Source organism: Culex pipiens, chromosome 1 (genome assembly GCF_016801865.2).
Source record: "Culex pipiens pallens isolate TS chromosome 1, TS_CPP_V2, whole genome shotgun sequence".
Classification (NCBI taxonomy): domain Eukaryota; kingdom Metazoa; phylum Arthropoda; class Insecta; order Diptera; family Culicidae; genus Culex; species Culex pipiens.
The window spans coordinates 57,626,013-57,643,301 of NC_068937.1; the positions used below are offsets into that span (position 1 = coordinate 57,626,013).

The 17,289-nt window shown below is 43.3% G+C and overlaps 1 protein-coding gene across 4 annotated transcripts in view; it reads left to right on the top strand.

Moving 5' to 3' along the window:
* Nucleotides 1–17,289, top strand: part of LOC120424548 (mucin-5AC) — a 134,911-nt gene that overhangs the window by 90,213 nt on the left and 27,409 nt on the right. The window contains exons 8-10 of one of the 4 annotated variants that reach the window (XM_039588712.2): nt 64–1,141; nt 1,293–1,362; nt 5,770–8,960. In XM_039588712.2, coding sequence (XP_039444646.1) covers nt 64–1,141; nt 1,293–1,362; nt 5,770–7,551 — 2,930 coding nt within the window. In that variant the 3' untranslated portion in view covers nt 7,552–8,960. Of the gene's footprint in view, nt 1–63; nt 1,142–1,292; nt 8,961–17,289 lie in introns of those variants that run through there. The other 3 variants (XM_052706400.1, XM_052706401.1, XM_039588711.2) reach the window with 3 other exon arrangements.

Here is a 17,289-nt window from a genome sequence, read left to right on the forward strand (position 1 = left end):
TCGACCTCCAGGGATTGTTTTTGAAGATTATTGATAAATTTTTTTTGTTTTGTTTTTTTTTAGACTTCAAGTGTACCGACGAAGGTTTCTTCCCGCATCCGCGAGACTGCAAAAAGTACTTCTGGTGTTTGGACGCCCCAGCCTTGGGTCTGGTAGCGCATCAATTCACGTGTCCCTCGGGGCTCGTGTTCAACAAGTTGGCCGATTCGTGTGATTACGCTCGCAACGTGGCCTGCTCGAAGACGGAACCTACGACGACGACGACTTCAACAACCACTAGCACAACCACCACCACGACCACGACGACACCGAGGTCCCGCGTTACGGCGGCCACCAGCCGGAACAGTTTCTTCAACCGTGCTCTGACAACTACCACGACCACTGAACCACCGATTGAGTTCGACTATTCGGAAGAGGTTCAAGATGAAGTTCAGCCGGAGGAAGATCCAAAGGTGATCAAGGAACTGATCGCACTGATCAAAAAGGTGGGTGGCATTGAAGAACTTGAACGTCAACTGCAGGCCCAGGAAGATGGATCGATTGTACTGAAGGGCAACCAAGCGGATCAAGTCTCAACAACTCCGTCGACTATTAGCAAGAGCTTGTACGAGCGAGTGCTGAGCAGAGCAGGAAACAATCTGCAAAAGTTCCGACCGGCGTTGACCTTCACACAGACGGACAAGTCAGGTGCAACGGAGAACAAGTACTCCTCGGTTGTACGTAACGGAAACGCGTTCACCAACAGTCGGGTTGCGCCACAGAACGACGGCATCGAACAGCTGCCCGAGTTCGAGGGAGTTTTTAAGGAACGACCAAAGTACGTCACCCTTAACCGAGCCCGCCCGACAAAGGCAAGTTCCGAGGACGATGCGGATGAGCGTTACGACGATGATGGAATTGAGGAGGAAGAAAACCAACCATCGACCTCCACCGCCAGACGACCAACGACGAGTCCAAAGTATGTGAGCATACAGCGCCAGCGACCGTCTACCACCGCCGACAGTGTCGAAGATGACGAAGAGGAGGACGAGGAGGTGGCTTCGAGTCCGGTGCAGTACAGTAGCGTGAACAGGAACAGGTTCCGTCAGACGACGACCACCACCGAAGAGAGTGTCGATGAGGTTGAACGGGTGCCTAGCAGGTATGATGAATGTTCCGTTTCAGCAGAAGTGTATGACCTCTTTATAGAGGATCAATATCAAGTTGTGGAGCTTGTCCAACTTGATATTAATCGATAAACTATTTGCTATGCTAAACCAAAAGCTGTTCTTATTGTTGTATTTTTCTTTTAGATACAATACCATCGAACGCCGCCGAGCTACCGTGCAGTACAATCGGCTGCAGGAAGGCGAGAAAGATGATGTAGGCACTGATTCGTCACTATTGGTACCCTCTACAGATTATCAAACCATTTACACTACATCGTCCACTACCGATGCACCAGAACAGTTCATCACGTACAGTACACGACAGTATGCTAACGTAGAACGTAGCGGCGGAACAACCGAGGCTTCGCCCCTCGCCGGTGCTACGGATCTGCCGCAGACTGTTCCCACCACAACCACAACAACAACCACTACTGGCAACATTGTACAGTACCTCAATACAGACTTACAGACGGAACTTCCCGACTGGGATGGGCCGGCAGACACTTTTTCAGAACTAGATTTAAGTAAGCCTTCGACTGTGGACGCCGACGGCCTGACAACGGATGACGCCGTGACGGTAGATTTTAGCAAGAACGAGCCGACCTCCGAGGTAACCACCATACTAAACCTAGGTGAGAGTGTTACTGGTAGTAGTGTTAGCGAGTTGGAATCGAGTGTTCTAGTTACTAGTGTTGGTTCTAATGGTGTTAGAGTTAATCCAAGCCTACAGGACAATGAGGACCGTTTCCTGCAGTCAACCGCGCAACCGTTCACGACATTTAACGGTAACGATGGCCCATTCACGACCACCGTAACTCCATCTACATCCACCTTTGTTAGCTCAACTAGCGAAAAACTGTTCAGTACTAACGATGACCAGCTTAACTCAATTTACAAATTCCCACCAAGAACTAGGAAAACCACCACTACCACTAGTCCCCTAGAGGTTGTCACTAATAAACAAGACTCTGATAGTCAAATAACCTCAACTCAAACTGCTACCCAACGCCCTTACGGCGGAGCAGTACGACGTACGCGACCAACGCGTCGTCCTGTGACCACCACCAGCGCTACAACGACGACGACGGCGCCGGAAGAATCGACTACCCTTCGCTCGGTTAAGGTGAGTTTCGCAAACAACCAAAGATTAGAATATACAGCAAGACGAAGAGTCGGTGTTGCTGGCACGTCTGCTGTCGCGAATCCTAGCAGCAGCAGCAGCAACGAAGTTCTGGGCGCTTCTAGCGATTTCGGCAGCAGCGAGCCGAGTCCACGGCCGTCAACACGTATACGAGGTTCTCGTGGGCGTGTTCGGTTCGGATCTTCTACTGAATCAACATCAAGTTCGATTTCTACCGAAGGGCCACAGGCCACTGGCGTCACTCTGCAGTCGTCACGTCGCCAACCCTCGGATTCTTTTGCACGCAATCGTTTCTCTTTGAACCGTGCTTCCAGTCGTGTGCCGGAAGTACCTAGTAGTACCACCGAACGAATCACCACCCCGGAGCAGCCAGTTGTTGAGCAATCAACAGCTAGGGCTTCATTGAGGCGAGTGAACTTTAACTTGTACAATGGTAGATCCAGCGTTGAACCACGCTCTACCACCACTACCGAGGAACCGGAAATCGAAACGGACTCGCCAGTTATTAATCTGCAGGTCAAATCACACACCGGAATCGACGAAGACCTGTTTAAGACGCAAGAACGTATTCTGCTCACCCTAGGAACGGCGCTCCAGTACGGATTCAGCAACCGGAACGAACTAAACGCTCGTCGCATTCAAGACAGTGAACCAAAGATCACCAAAGGAACTGTGGTCGATACACCAATTACAAATATCGCACAAGAACGACCGACGGCGGTGCGTAGTCGGACGCAGGACACGATCGATAACCGCCTAGCCGAAGATGTCAACGAAATGGCAACGGAGCGAGATTTGCCAACATCTGAACGTACCGAAACTACCGTTACTGAATACACTACGGTATTCAACGTCAATACAGCCGAAGTTGAAACAACGACTCCCGGCCAACGCAAATTCCTCAGCACGCTCAGAAGTCGTGCCAGTTCTCCACAATCGACTACGGAATCGAGCGATACCACTCTAAAGGTAGTTGTTTCAGAGGTCAACACCAACAAAACTTTCATCCCGGGACGATCACGCCCTACCCGTCCGGGACGCTTCCGTACATCAACAGTTAGCCTTCCAGAAGCCGTTAACGAAGCTGTAAATGAAGCTTCTACCCTTAGATCCAAGTTCCCATCCCGCAAGATTGTCGTGACGCCTACCCCGAACGCAATCGTAAACGATGAGGCCGACAAACCCTCCCGCAGACCGTCTCCATTTGCCAGACGTACGCGTCCAACGCCATCAACAACATCAAGTGCACCAGCGGTCGTTGATAACGAAAACGATGAGATCACCGAAAAAACTCCGGGCATTTCGACGACCGTCACCAGACGTCGTCTGGGCGTACGCCGACGACCTATTGTTGGACCATCGACAACGGAACGAGTTGCGGCTGAAACCCCACGAGCTTCGCCACTTACCCGACGACAGCGCCTGCAGATTGGTCGCTCAACCACAACCACTACGGAACTTCCCACTACGGCTGGTCGATCGGCAACCACAACGACTCAAGAACCCTTCACAGCTGAGCCAACCTATCCGGATAGCGCGGTCGGAAACTCCGATTTTACTACCGTAATTTCCGATGTTTCCAACGAAATCGAATCCACGTTTATCACAAACGAAGTGCTAAGTAGCGACAACCTGCTTCGCCAGGAAATTCCAGATTCGCGGGAAACAAACGATTCGGAAGAAACTACAGAACTGCTGTCCACGATTGTCACCGCTGAACCATCGACCGAAGCAAGCATCAATAAGCTGACCACGACACGTAAATTCACCACGACGAACTCGAGACGACCGTCGCTGGCGATCCAGCAGCGTTTCAACGACAACCAGCAAATTGAGTCAGAAGTCGTGCCTAGTCGTAGCCCAGCACGATCGTTTGGAGCGGCACGGAAGAAGTTTGGCGTTTCAACCACCACAACGGAGAACCCGGAAGTTTCGACGGTGAAGAAGTTCATTTCGTCTCGCAACAAGAATCGGCCATCGTTCTCCGTTGCGCGTGCACGAGCTACATCAACTACTGAAGAACCGACTGGACAATCGGTAGATCAAGAGCAGGAGCAACCTGCCAGTTCCACCGCAAAGTCGTTCTTACCGTCTCGCCGCAGACCGGCATTAAACCTTGCGGCACGATCTACGACATCGGCTCCGGCTAACTCGGATGATGGCGAAAGCTCCTCTAGCAGAACACTAACGCCGACTCGGAAGCGACCAGCTTTCTCGGCAAGCCGAACTCCACGGCCACAGTCATTCGAAGATTCGTTCGATAAGGGTACAAATACGGTAGTGAAACCGACAACTGATCGGAACCGAAGTTCGGTACTGTTGCCACGCAGACCGAATCTGTTTGCTAGAACAACAACGACCACTACGGAAGCATACACGGACTTTGAAACGGATGATAAAACAACGCTAGAGGAGGAAACTAGCGCCGAACGGTACGGTGCGAGTACCCGCGGATATAGCGATATTCGACGACCATCGTCGTCAGAGGAACGAGATGGTGTTACGAACAGGTTCAGTGGGGAGATTGAGGACGATGAAAATGAGATTCAGCGGCAAGGTAAACGTCTATTCGGCCCGGTTGGAAGTGGAAACAATAACGTAGATGATGAGAACCAGGGTGGCCGATCGCGGGAACGAACATCGGCTGAGGTTGCTACCGGTTTCAGACGGCCTGGGCCGAGAATTGTCGGATCAGGAGGATCGAGAACGGCTCCGGCAAGCAATACGCGATTCATATTTAAGAACAATCAGCCTCTGGAAGGATCAACGACAACGGCTAGAGCTATAACGACAAGATCGAGAAGGCCGTTTGGCAACGTTGGTGGATACAAACCAAGCAGTAATGGAACGGCTGCAAGTGTCACGTCTAGCGGAAGTGTAACTACGGCTAGGCCACGATTCACACTAACAACCAGGAAGCCAGTTTTCGGAAGACAGCGCTCTACCACCGCACCAGGAGCATCCGGAGATGTTGAAGAGAAGGTTGTAGCACAGCGGGTCAACAACGATTCACAGCAGGGGGCTTCTCCAACGAGACGGTATCAGCCACGCAAGCCACCGACGAGAAAGTCGAACTTTACCACAATTTCACTGCCCGTTGGCAACAGCCGCACGCGAACGAACCTTTCGTCGTTATTTAACCGTAACCCGGCAGTAGTACTAACAACCACCGAACAAGCTTCGGATCTAATCCAACCCGAGACGACACTACCGAGTGTAGAATCACAAACTCCGGTTATACTCTCGGTGCTGCCAGTAAAGCAGAAATCACCATCACAGCCAACATCAACACCCACCACACTCGATACAGAGAATGAGATCGAGAACACCACGTCATACGAAGATACAATCAATACAGTCAGAACTACAACCGAATACTACACAGCATCCGATGAAACTCTGTACACCACACTCAATACGGCAGACACAATTTACACCATAAATGATAATATCGATATTGATGATGTCAATATATTGCAGGAACGTAGTAGAACATCCACCACCACCGTCCGACCAACGACGCTCTATCACGTGTTCTCAATTGATAAAGAAAGCGAGACGATGCCGTCGTCCACAGAGATCTATCGCACGGAAGAGCAAGAGATTGAACTGCCATCGACGAACAAAACGCAAGACAAATTGGTCGAGATTCACCGAGTGGTGGAGATCTACACGAAGAATACCAGCAATCCGGACGAGTTCCCGGTCATGCAAAAGCTGGGTGAAATTAACCGCAAGATCATAATTCGGCTGGTTGAACCGAAGAACAAAACGGAAACCGAACCGAAGGAAAAGGAGAGCAAAACACACGTATTTGCCGACAGCATTTTTAACGAAGAAACGTCGACAATTTCGCTGGAGGGATTGTTCGATCCGGACAAGGATGAAAAAACGGCACGAACCGAGCTTCAGACGACTGAACTGTACTTTGACGACGACGCTACGACTGTAGCACCACGGGTGGAAATTGAACGAATTTCAAGCGCAGACTTTGTAGCAACAGAACGCGAGCGTGAGGAGCTGGTGACAATAACGCCCTTCATTGCGGAAACGGAACGCTATACTCAGGTAACTACTTCATCCGTTAAGCCGGATACGGAACGAAGCATAGATTTCGAAGACAGTACCGCCCATGAAGAGGAAGACGAAGAAACGGAAGATTACACCGAAGAGTTGCCCACGACAGTGCCGGTTCAGGCCTTAGCACCGACCACGACAACTACAACGACGACAACGGAAGCGCCAACAACCACACCTTTGACGGAGGCTCCAGCCTCATCGACGACGCAAATTGTCCACAAGTACACGATTCCGGCCGAGTTTTCGTTCCAGGAGCCGTCTGACGAACCCACCACTACAACTACAACTCAGTCGACAACAACAACAACCACAACAACAACGACGACGACGACAACTCCGGAACCGGAAACGTCAACTACCACGACTACGGAAGCGCCTACTACCAGCACTACTGAGCGGGTGAGACCAGTGATAGTTTCGACTACGGAAACGCTCCGGAAGAAGTACTCCAAACGACCCAAAACGACAGTCTTCCGACCTCAGCTAGACTTTGTTTACACGAACGAAAACTCAAGCGAGGACGAACCGGCCATCGCAACTGAACAGGTAACGGAACCGCTTCCGAGCACTTCCACCCAACGGGTACAAAACAACAATAGAAAGTATGTTCCTTCGTTGACACTACGCGCCAACTCCGGTGAAGGTCCTTCGTCGCACCGAAAGTCCAAGGACATTCAGGTTGTGCCTCTGCCAAAGGCAGCTGCTTCCAAGGCCACAACGATTAAGCCGTCGCCGAAAACAACAACACGGACCACAACAACCACCACGACTACCACGACCGAAGCTCCGGTAACGAAGGTGGACTTTAACATCAAGTACGTGGTTCCGGTGCTAAAACCCGAGTTTGACGCGGCCGAGCTCAAGATTGAGAGCAAGAATGACAAGTATAGCGTTCCGCTGTCCTCGCTGTATCATCCGGACTTTATCACCCGTGCGGTGTCCGGTGAGACGCGCCAGGAACGACAGTTTTCGCCTGTGTACCGACCCGAGCTGGACAATGACGAGCTGACGCGGGCGCTCACCAGCGACCCGGATCCGGTGGCGCTCGAAGCGGCCAGCTTGGATCGCGAGATTCTTGGCGATCTCAGCAGTAACGACAATGGCGAAAGCGAAGAACAACGGATCACCGAGCCGCGTAGCATACCGGCGTACTTCTTCCGGCGAGCTGGCGAGGTCAGTTAATTAGCGAACTCTCGTACGCGCGCGCTGGTTCAAGAAGGAGCTTTGTGTGATTAATTCCACGTCGAAGGCAAGTCCGGACCCCGCCGGACCAGGTTTACGAACTGGCCTGAACAAAAACGCATTTCCTTCCCCTTGCTAGCTAGCAACAACCAATTTTGTCTGTTTTTATGTGTATTAATCCCCAGAAACAACGAGATGCCATAGAAAATAACTAATTTATTGTTGTTTCCTTTTATTTTAACCGTACTTGGTTTCCACCCCATCCCGTATCCAACATATCCTAAACATTATCTGCTTTTGTGTCATGTGTTTTTCCTCTGTTTTGAGCGTGTGGTCCATGTGTGAGTGGTATTTATTCTAACATCAATCCCCACCAACTCATGGAGTGGTACAAAAAACATGGTGAAAGTCATTTTTTCAGAATTGAGCACAATGTGGTGAACATGACTCAGTTGACAGTTTGTGACCTTCTGCTTTGTTTACCTTGAAACGTCAAACTTAACCAAGGTAGGCAAAGTAACAAGGTAACAGAAGCATTTTCACCACACTGCGCAATGGTGTCCCGCATAGATGTAAGAGTTCCGCGGCAGCAAACTACGATACGCTGCTGCAGGTTGGTGGTGTTGATGCATGCCTCACGTTCCGCAAGGAAACATAACCTCACACCTGATGCACTCTCACTACCGTCGTTAAAGCGGATGCACGTGTTGATGTTTTTTCTACACCATTTTTTCCTAATAACCAATCAATCTACTCTCAATTGTGTATCTTTCACCAAAACTGTATGAAACTATATTTTACTGCACAAAATGATGACTTTGAAAAGCATGTGAACCAACACGATGGATTTTAGGCTAAGAGCAAAAGTAACGCTAGTCTATAAGTAATTCGGCGAAGAGAAACGTAAGCGCATGGCACGAAATCTATTTATTCTGAAAAAGACAGTTTAACTGCTGACATAATACTCTAAATTTATACTGTTCCAAAGACTTGCAAAAAGGGGACAGTGTAAACCTGTGTCTGTTTTATTCTCTACGATAGGTAATTTTTAAAATCAAGTTAGAAGTTAGATTTGTAGGTATAGCAACTCTTTTAAACACATCTTGGATATGAGTATTGGTAAATAATCGCAACTGACAAATTGTTTCTTTCAAAACTGAGAGAAATACGTCGAAGAAACGACATCGTTTGTGTAAATAACATTTATTAGCATTTAGGAGAAACTGCCAACGTTTGCACCACAAACTCACAAAACAAACAGTAATTTGTACATAGTAATAGTTAGTAACTTAAACTGGCGTTGACAGAAATCACACACCGAGAAGAAGAGGCGAACAACATCCAGAATATATACGCTGTTAGCACTGTTTTGTATGAAAAACACTGGAACAAGCAATCGAAAAATTAAAACACACCTTTTTTCTTTAGATCAGCCACAATTTCATACACCCAAAACCATATTACTGAAACAGTGAAACTTTTCATACACACAAACATTTACATACTAGAACATCATAAAAACCATCAAAGAATTATCTCATTTTTACACCACAAAAAAAAACATCAAATGGGAAGTCGTCCACGAAAAAAGGCGCCAACTGTAAGTAGGATTTCTTTTTTGCTTCAAAATTTTGAATCTGAGTGAACAATTAGAAAATGGGACCAATTTTTTCCCATACACGAGGTTGAGGTTATGTCATAGAGGAAGCTGATGCTGGAAAGTTGTGATCATTTTTGCTTTATGATTTTGGACTAGATTTGAACAGGTTTTGTGTTCTTTTTGCAACCAATTTAAAAGCGAAAATACAACAAGAATCAACTATGGTCCCTATTCCTTCCCTTGGATGAATTTGTCAGGTAAAAATTGCGAAACATTTTTCCGTTGCGAAACTTACTTTTCTTTTCATTCTCTAATGATGAAACGGACTACTCTTTATCACCAGAAATAACAGTTCTGAAATGTACTTGAGTGCTGATAATTCAACTTTTGGAGATTTGGAATTTTCTTAGCCGCGAGTAACGTTCAAGTGGTGAACAATTTCACTGGAAAAATCCAATGAAAAAATTCCAATGTTTTCAAGAATTACAAACAAATATTGTAAGCAACTCTTTGCAAAACATGAACTTTTAGCACTCGTCGTATTTATCCAAATTGGTAACGTCGTTGGATAAACGTAGTACTCGTGCTAATCCTTTTGCAACTTTTTGCATACCCTATTATTTTATTTTTTAGACCTTTAAAGCTAACCAACTTTAGCGTGGTATGCAATGACATTTATATCATATAATCAATTAAAAAAATGAATTATTTGTCTACACTACATCTTTAATAGTAGTTTATGCAACAAGTTGCAAAAAAAGGATTTTTTCAGCACGAGTCGTACATTTATCCAACGAGGTTCACCGAGTTGGATAAATACGACGAGTGCTGAAAAAATCAAGTTTTGCAACGAATTCCATACAACATATTTTGCAATTCCGAAAAACTTCCATTGAGTGAAATTTTGAGTCAAATTTTCATGTATTTTGTCAATAAATCGTTTAAATCAAAAAAATGTTGAAAAGTGTTACTTTTCGAAACAAGTGCTGAAAAGTTCAACTTTTCAGCACCCATTTCAGTTCTGAAAAGTAGAACTTTTCAGCATTTATTTTGAAAAGTGTTGCTATTCCATTCTGTTATTTTTGGTACAGAAAAGTAGGCTATTTCGTCGTTCAAGAATGACAGGAAAAGTAAGTAGTTTCACGACGGAATTGCAAAAAGAAAATTTCTTAACTCATTAGGGATTAACCCAAGAAAACGACACAGTAAGCTGAACCGCATGAACCGTAATGAGTGCATCAGGTTAGGGACCATCCACAAACCACGTGGACACTTTTTTTGGTAATCTCAACCCCCCCCCCCCCCCCTTGTGGACAATTGTCCATACAAAAAAAATCTTTTTTGTATGGAGCGTGGACAATCGCCATACCCCCCCCCCCCCCCTAAAGTGTCCACGTGGTTTATGGATGGTCCCTTATGCTAATTACATGGTAAATTTTCAAAAAATAAAACAGCGCCACACTAAACTCGCCTCAGTGAAATTTAATTGTTTAACTTGTCTCACCTTACGATTTACGATCCCATTTTTTTCTAATGTGGGAACACTGAAATGACATAACACGACCCAAATTAGCATCAAGCTTAAGGTTAACTAAGCAGCCCTAATGGTTGTACTTGACCCGATTACAAGTGGTTTGCTGGACAAACTAACTTAAATGCAGGCCAACAACGTGACCAAAATCGTCAAACATTGTCGTGTAAAAGGCTCACCCAAAGTGGTTTTGAACTTGTCTGTGTTGGGATTGTAATTTTCGTATGCAACTGCATTATCCACTTCATCAAATCGATCGTCAGCTACAAGGTTACACTTAATGGTAATTTATCATGTTTTAACGGTTAAACCTGGGCAAAGTGATGATGCCTGTCATTAAGCAACAGGTTTATCTTCTTGTCTTACGTGCGCTTCAGAATGTGATAGTGGATCACCTTGAGGTGATCGTTCACTTTTAGCAGGAAGAGCATTGCTGATTAATTGTGCGCCACAAATCATGTCAGTTTGTTAAGAGAAATTTTTCATTCAAATTTCAGGAATGCTTTAATATTATACTTCGGTGGATTTCTGTTCCATTTGACTGTTGAAACAAACATTTAATTATGAGGCTCACACAGGGTGCGAAACCAATGAGGTTGAATGTTTTCAATCTTGAAAATATGATGCAATTTGTGGCAAAAGACGATAATAATGAAGCACCCTACAAAAAGCATATCATTAGTTGCAGATTAACCTTCGACAAATGTGAGAAAACCAATTACAATTCACCCGACAAAAAGAGTAGGTTTGGTTTGAAATCTCCATTACATATTGGGCATACAACTTATGGCTGAACCATAGGTTAATTAGGTACCTCGTCGACTGCACAGCCCTTAGATTGTATTGCCGGCAAAAGGAGGTGTCGAAACCATTGCAAGCAAACATTTCCAGTAGGTATACATACATTATGCAGATGCAGATGTGTTGTGTTAGCTAAACAATCCCTTTTTCGAGTGGTTCTTCTTGACGACACTGTCCCGAGCAAGTGCAACCGAGCTAGGTTGAATGCTGGTAGTCGCTCGAATTTCACATTGTTGTTATGGTTGACTTCCATTTGCGATTGTTTCTTCTTTGAGCTCATCATACATTGCTGCTGTTGGAAATCTTTAAATTGGTTCGAATGTTGCTGTTATTTTTTTCATTTTGTAACAAATCAAAAGTAAACATTATAATTACTTATGTAACTTTAAAAAGATAACTTCAACTTAAAACGAAAACAGAAATATAAGCAGACTATCATACCATACACAAGATTAGCGTTTTCATAATCTTATTATGTTCACAAAAATATGTTTATTATGCGATTTTTATTTTTGTTATAGAAATGAACCAAATCGGTTTACATTTAACAATTTGAATGATACTTAGAATCAAAAACAGATCAATTTTTGAAATTTTCTTACTGCGCATCGTTAGTTTGTGTCGTGAGACCTTCTAAAAACTGTCGACTTTGAACAACTTTTACAAAAGTATATTTTTTAGAAAGATGGTTTTTACGGGTTAAACCACTTAAATTCCATGTTAGAAATCCATCTCCTGTTGCATCTACTCTATGGGCTTTGAGTTTTTGGCTCAGTAAGAGAGAGTGGGGGAAATTGATCCCTAGCCTGTACCTCATCAGTGATTGGGGGGAGGGGGGAGATATAAAACTTTTTGCAAAGCAATGCGTAACTGACTAAAAATCAGTGTCCAAACCAAGAAAAACTTTATATTTGGGGATTGAGTTTTTTTTTAGAAATTTCAACTTACTGTCGACAAAACTATAAAGTCTTATTTTAACTGTTTGGATTCAAAAAATAAGAAATACTTTGATTAAATTAGAAACATTTTTTGGAAGATTATTACAAATCCTCACTATTGAAAAAGTTTGGAAACACAAAAAAAAAATAACTATTTCACTCGAAAATCCTTATCAACTAAATGTTTTAGGTAAAGGTGTCCACCATTTTCTGGGAATTCCTGTCATCACTCTTAAATATCTGCACCAAAACAAATCATTATATTTCGGTTGTACCCTTCTTGAAGGCATTGAAGGATTTTTTGTTCTAAATTAAATGTTTCTCAAAGTTTACATGAATATGTGAATTTACGATGCAATAATTGACCTCCTGATTGTCAATCATTGATTAGTTATGATTTTGATAACATTACAAGGAACAGAATTCGTAACCAAAAAGATCAACCAGATCTGCGCGATACTAAAATAGAATCAAATCTCGCAATTTTCTCCTACACCCTGGACGAGTTTGGAAACAGGCGAACCCCTGTATCAAAAAGAAAGAGGGTAGGATCTGTAGGGTCCCAAAAGGCTATAACGTCACAAACAATTATTTTGCTGCCAAACATCATGTGAACCTTGCATAACTGAGCACCTAGCTGTCTCCCATTTATTGCATGTTTGCAAGGAGTTAATTTATAAACCAGCTCTTGAAACAAAATCTCAAGTCACTCCATTACGCCGGCACTTGCACTGCACCAGATCTGGGAGCACAAAAAGCAACCGAGAAATTTACGACCTGCATCTCCCCCATGGGATGACTTGCTATGCTAGTGCAGCTCATACCAAACTTAATCCCGATATCTTGGCCACCATTCTTGAAGTCAATTTGGTTTGCTGCAGCGCGCAAAACCTGAAGCTGTCAAATCGTAAATTGTGGTGATTATTGTGCAGTAAGTTATTTTTTCATGCTTTGGGCATAACATTTCATGTCATGCCAAGGCAGACATTTAATTATGCCAGCGAAGTTGGACGGATCGAGGGTAACGGCTTAATAAAATCATGCATGGGTCGCGCTCAACTAACTTGGGGCAAATTTTGGGTGCGTGAGAATTTCTTGATTCTCGCTGATTGACAGCACCAAACTTCCTATCGCATTTCAATGCGAACAAGTCCTTGAAATATCGAACCAATTTAGTCTAACGCGGACCTTAACCGGCCTGACGCAACTTTACAAAACGTTGTCAAGTTATCATATCATATGACCAGAAAGAATACATAGCTTATATAGCAATGTTTTAATTGTCGACACGCGTTTGAGCTACCGTATAAGAAGGGTTGAGTACACTTTGAAAGTTTCACCAAGTCATAACAAGTTTCTGTTGTCGTTGTCGTCACGCGCGTTCGTTGACGCGGCGCCGCGTGCCAATGTGTGCCCTGCTTTAAATGGCGTACAAACAAATCGATCCACAAACATGGCCTTGACTCACATTCACCTTCGGTGGTCCACACTCCGAACCGCGGGTTTGATTGGAACTTGAATTGGAATCCGAGAGCTAAATCCGCAACCAGGGTGAGATAACTTCAGACAGGCGTTAGTCTGCGGTATCCCGTGGTCGTGAGATCAGCGCTCTGAGATCTGTACGGCAGTCGCAATGGATCTGGGACAAACTGTCGTCATGCATATTTATAACATGACTAAACTAGAGCGGTCAACTTGAAGTGCAGCTGAGCTTGAGATCTGTGCGAGACATTGAATCGGTTAGCTTCATGACCCATGGTCTCTAAACTTAATTGTTTAAGAGGTACATAAGTCAAATTTACCCAAAATATCACGTTGCTGAAATTTTTCTCACTTGGCCTGTCTGTACTTTCTGAGAGTTTTATCGAGATATTTCATGATGAACTGTCAAACCGGTGCGATTTTTGAGCACTCAAATCTTATCTACAAAAGCCTCTTTTAATCGATGCCTCTGTGCTCTCTTATCCTAACTAAATAGGAATCCCAGCAAGCTTAAAACATGCATGATAAAGCCGATTTTTAAAATCTAGAGTTTTTTTAAAAGGTCCAATAAACCAAATTTTGATTTTTTGCTTTTTGGGTGTTTTTAATACCCGGTTTTAAGGCGGTTTTAAAAACACCCAATAAAATTTTGTTTATAGGACCTTTAAAAAAAACTCGAGAAATGTTGTTGCAAAATAGAAAAAAAAAACAAACGTTGTAATTTTATAAAATAAAAGATATTTCCTTAATTTTTTTAAATGAACTATTCAAAAAACGATCTTCGACATGCAAAGTTTGCGTCTTTTATGTCAAATATGAGCTGATTTGGTCAACACAGTGATGAGGTTTCGAGGTGCTTGATATTTGAGCCATTTATATTCAAATTGTCAAATCCATTCCAGTAATTTTTCAAATGTTACCAAATTTAGATTTAGGGCAGTTGGAAATTTTTAACCACTCAGCAAAATAAAACTTGCTCTGATTTAACAATGCCAAAAAGTTTCCAACTTCTTTTTCAATATGAGGCCTCTAGTTGCACAGTTGCACAGTGATGAGGTTTCAAGGTACCGTAAACTGGGGTGACTTTGATAGCCCGGGGTGACATTGATAGAAATTTGATTTGGCCACTAATTTTGATAAATCCAATTAAACAGTCTCATTTTTGCATATATGTTCGATAATAAGCTATCCCTTAATGCTTACGTACTCAAAGTTCTCAAAAATGGTTTGATATTAATTTGACGGGCATTTAAAAAACCTATCAAAGTCACCCCGGGCTATCAAAGTCACCCCAGTTTACGGTACCCGATTTTTTTAGTTTTGGGTAGAAATATTTAATTTGAAATGGGATTTAACCCGCAAAATGCACTTTCCAATATGTTATTTTTTTTAGCCGATTGTCCTTGTTTGTGATTTGTGTCAATATTAATGTCAATGACAATTAATCAAATAAATTAAAAACTCTGAAAGTTAGGCTTTGCCACTTTTTTTACTGGAAGATTGCATTATTTTTACAATTTATGCGCCAATTTAAGGTGATGGTTACCACCATAAATAATTGTTTCGATTGAAGATATAAGCTATTTTTTTAATAAGTTGTTTAAAATAATACCATACACATCGTAATTCATGTTGGTATTGAATTTTTCTTCCTATAAAGTCCAAAACCATCATCATTATCAATTATACTCATTTTAAGTATATTTAAATTTTTAGACGCATGATTTTAGTGTATACCACGTGAATATTTGTTTTTATGAACAATTGAGGAGAGTGAATGTCCACTAGGGTGCCCAGAAAAAATGACCCCCTGCTCCACAAGCGAAAAACGGTTTTTGGGTTATTTTAAGCGTCTGTGCAAATTTTGAGCGAAATTGGTTGAGATTAACCCATTCATACCCCAGCCTAAAGCTGGTGTTTTTCATACAAAAATTACGTTTTTAAATCGCTAATAACTTCTCAGAGTCAAGTTTTACAGCTTTGGTATGTTCTACAAAGTTGTAGAGCATTAAATTTCCAATAAGAATCTCACTTTTGGAAATATTTGAATGAAAGTAGCGCACCGTGCAGACCAAACCGTAAAAAAAATGAGTTTTCCACAATTTTTTTTGATTTTTCCCAAACAAACTTCACCTTCGAGTATCAATGGGTAAATGTTGGCCGATTTTGCTCATATTTGGCCCAGAGTCCTAAAATTGCTCAAGGAACAATATTCAGCTTGTGAAGCGAGGTTTTGAGAAAAAGTCCCATATTCTGGGCACCCTAGTGTCCACCTGGTTTATGGATAGCTCCAAAATCGATTCGAATCCTCACCTTACATAACACCTTCTCCTTTTTAAGATCCATTAAATGCGACGTTTATAATAACTTATGTCACGATTTGCCCACATGATATTCGAGAAAGTTTCCTCACCTGCGATCATCCAGCAGATCCAACAGAGCTTGCGGGAACGATGATTTATTCGATCGTGTTGAAGGCTCACCCTTCACAAAAGAGTATGAAGATTCAGGTATGAAATCGAACCCTCGGGTTCACCTGCCCTATGTCCTACAGACAGTTGGCAATAATCGATTATGTAAGTGAAAGTTTCATAATTGGAAAAAGACTTTCTCCAGAAACTGCCCGCAGGTCAATTGGAAAGAATTATGCGAATTGATTTTTTGCGCGAACCACGCGAGCTCAAGCAATGGAATTGCTGATCATGAGGAGGTTGACCAAGCTGAACGGTTACCATTTTTGGGCACAGCTCAGCGGTCGCTGATCTAAGCCATCGATAAGTCGCTAATCACTATGCTACTGTGGTTTGTGAGTTGCGTTGGCTTAAGGCGTTAATGAAACTTGCTTTTTATTTGATCGAAATAAGCAACTTTCAAAAACTGTAGTCATGGATTAAAGCGCTGAGTGCGTGCAAAATCCAGATTTATCAACAAACTGGCCAGTTTAAATGGGTGTTACCAAATGCGTAGATAATCCAAGCAAGATACAATCATGCTTAATTGAAGTTTGTTGACCGATTTATTCTACGTAAAAATTGAAAAAACATCAGCCAAAAATTAGGAAATAAAAACAATTAAATCAAAGTCATAATCAAATGCATACATCAAACTTATTTAATGAAATCCAAAAACCAGAAAAGATTCATCTTCTCTCCATCAGCATCCTCTTATGACATAACCGAACCATTTTACAAACTGGCCGTGGCCGAACCTAGTCACCGGAAGCCCTACTTACAGCTGGTCATTAAAACCGGGTTTTTACCTGCCATTCCTCACACACACTTGCGAGGTTTCTGCCCTAAAATTAACTTTGCCCAGCATCCCCGAAATAAAAAAAATGCTGCCCCGGCCAGGTGTCACGTTGCTCTCGCATGAGGTAATATTCGCGC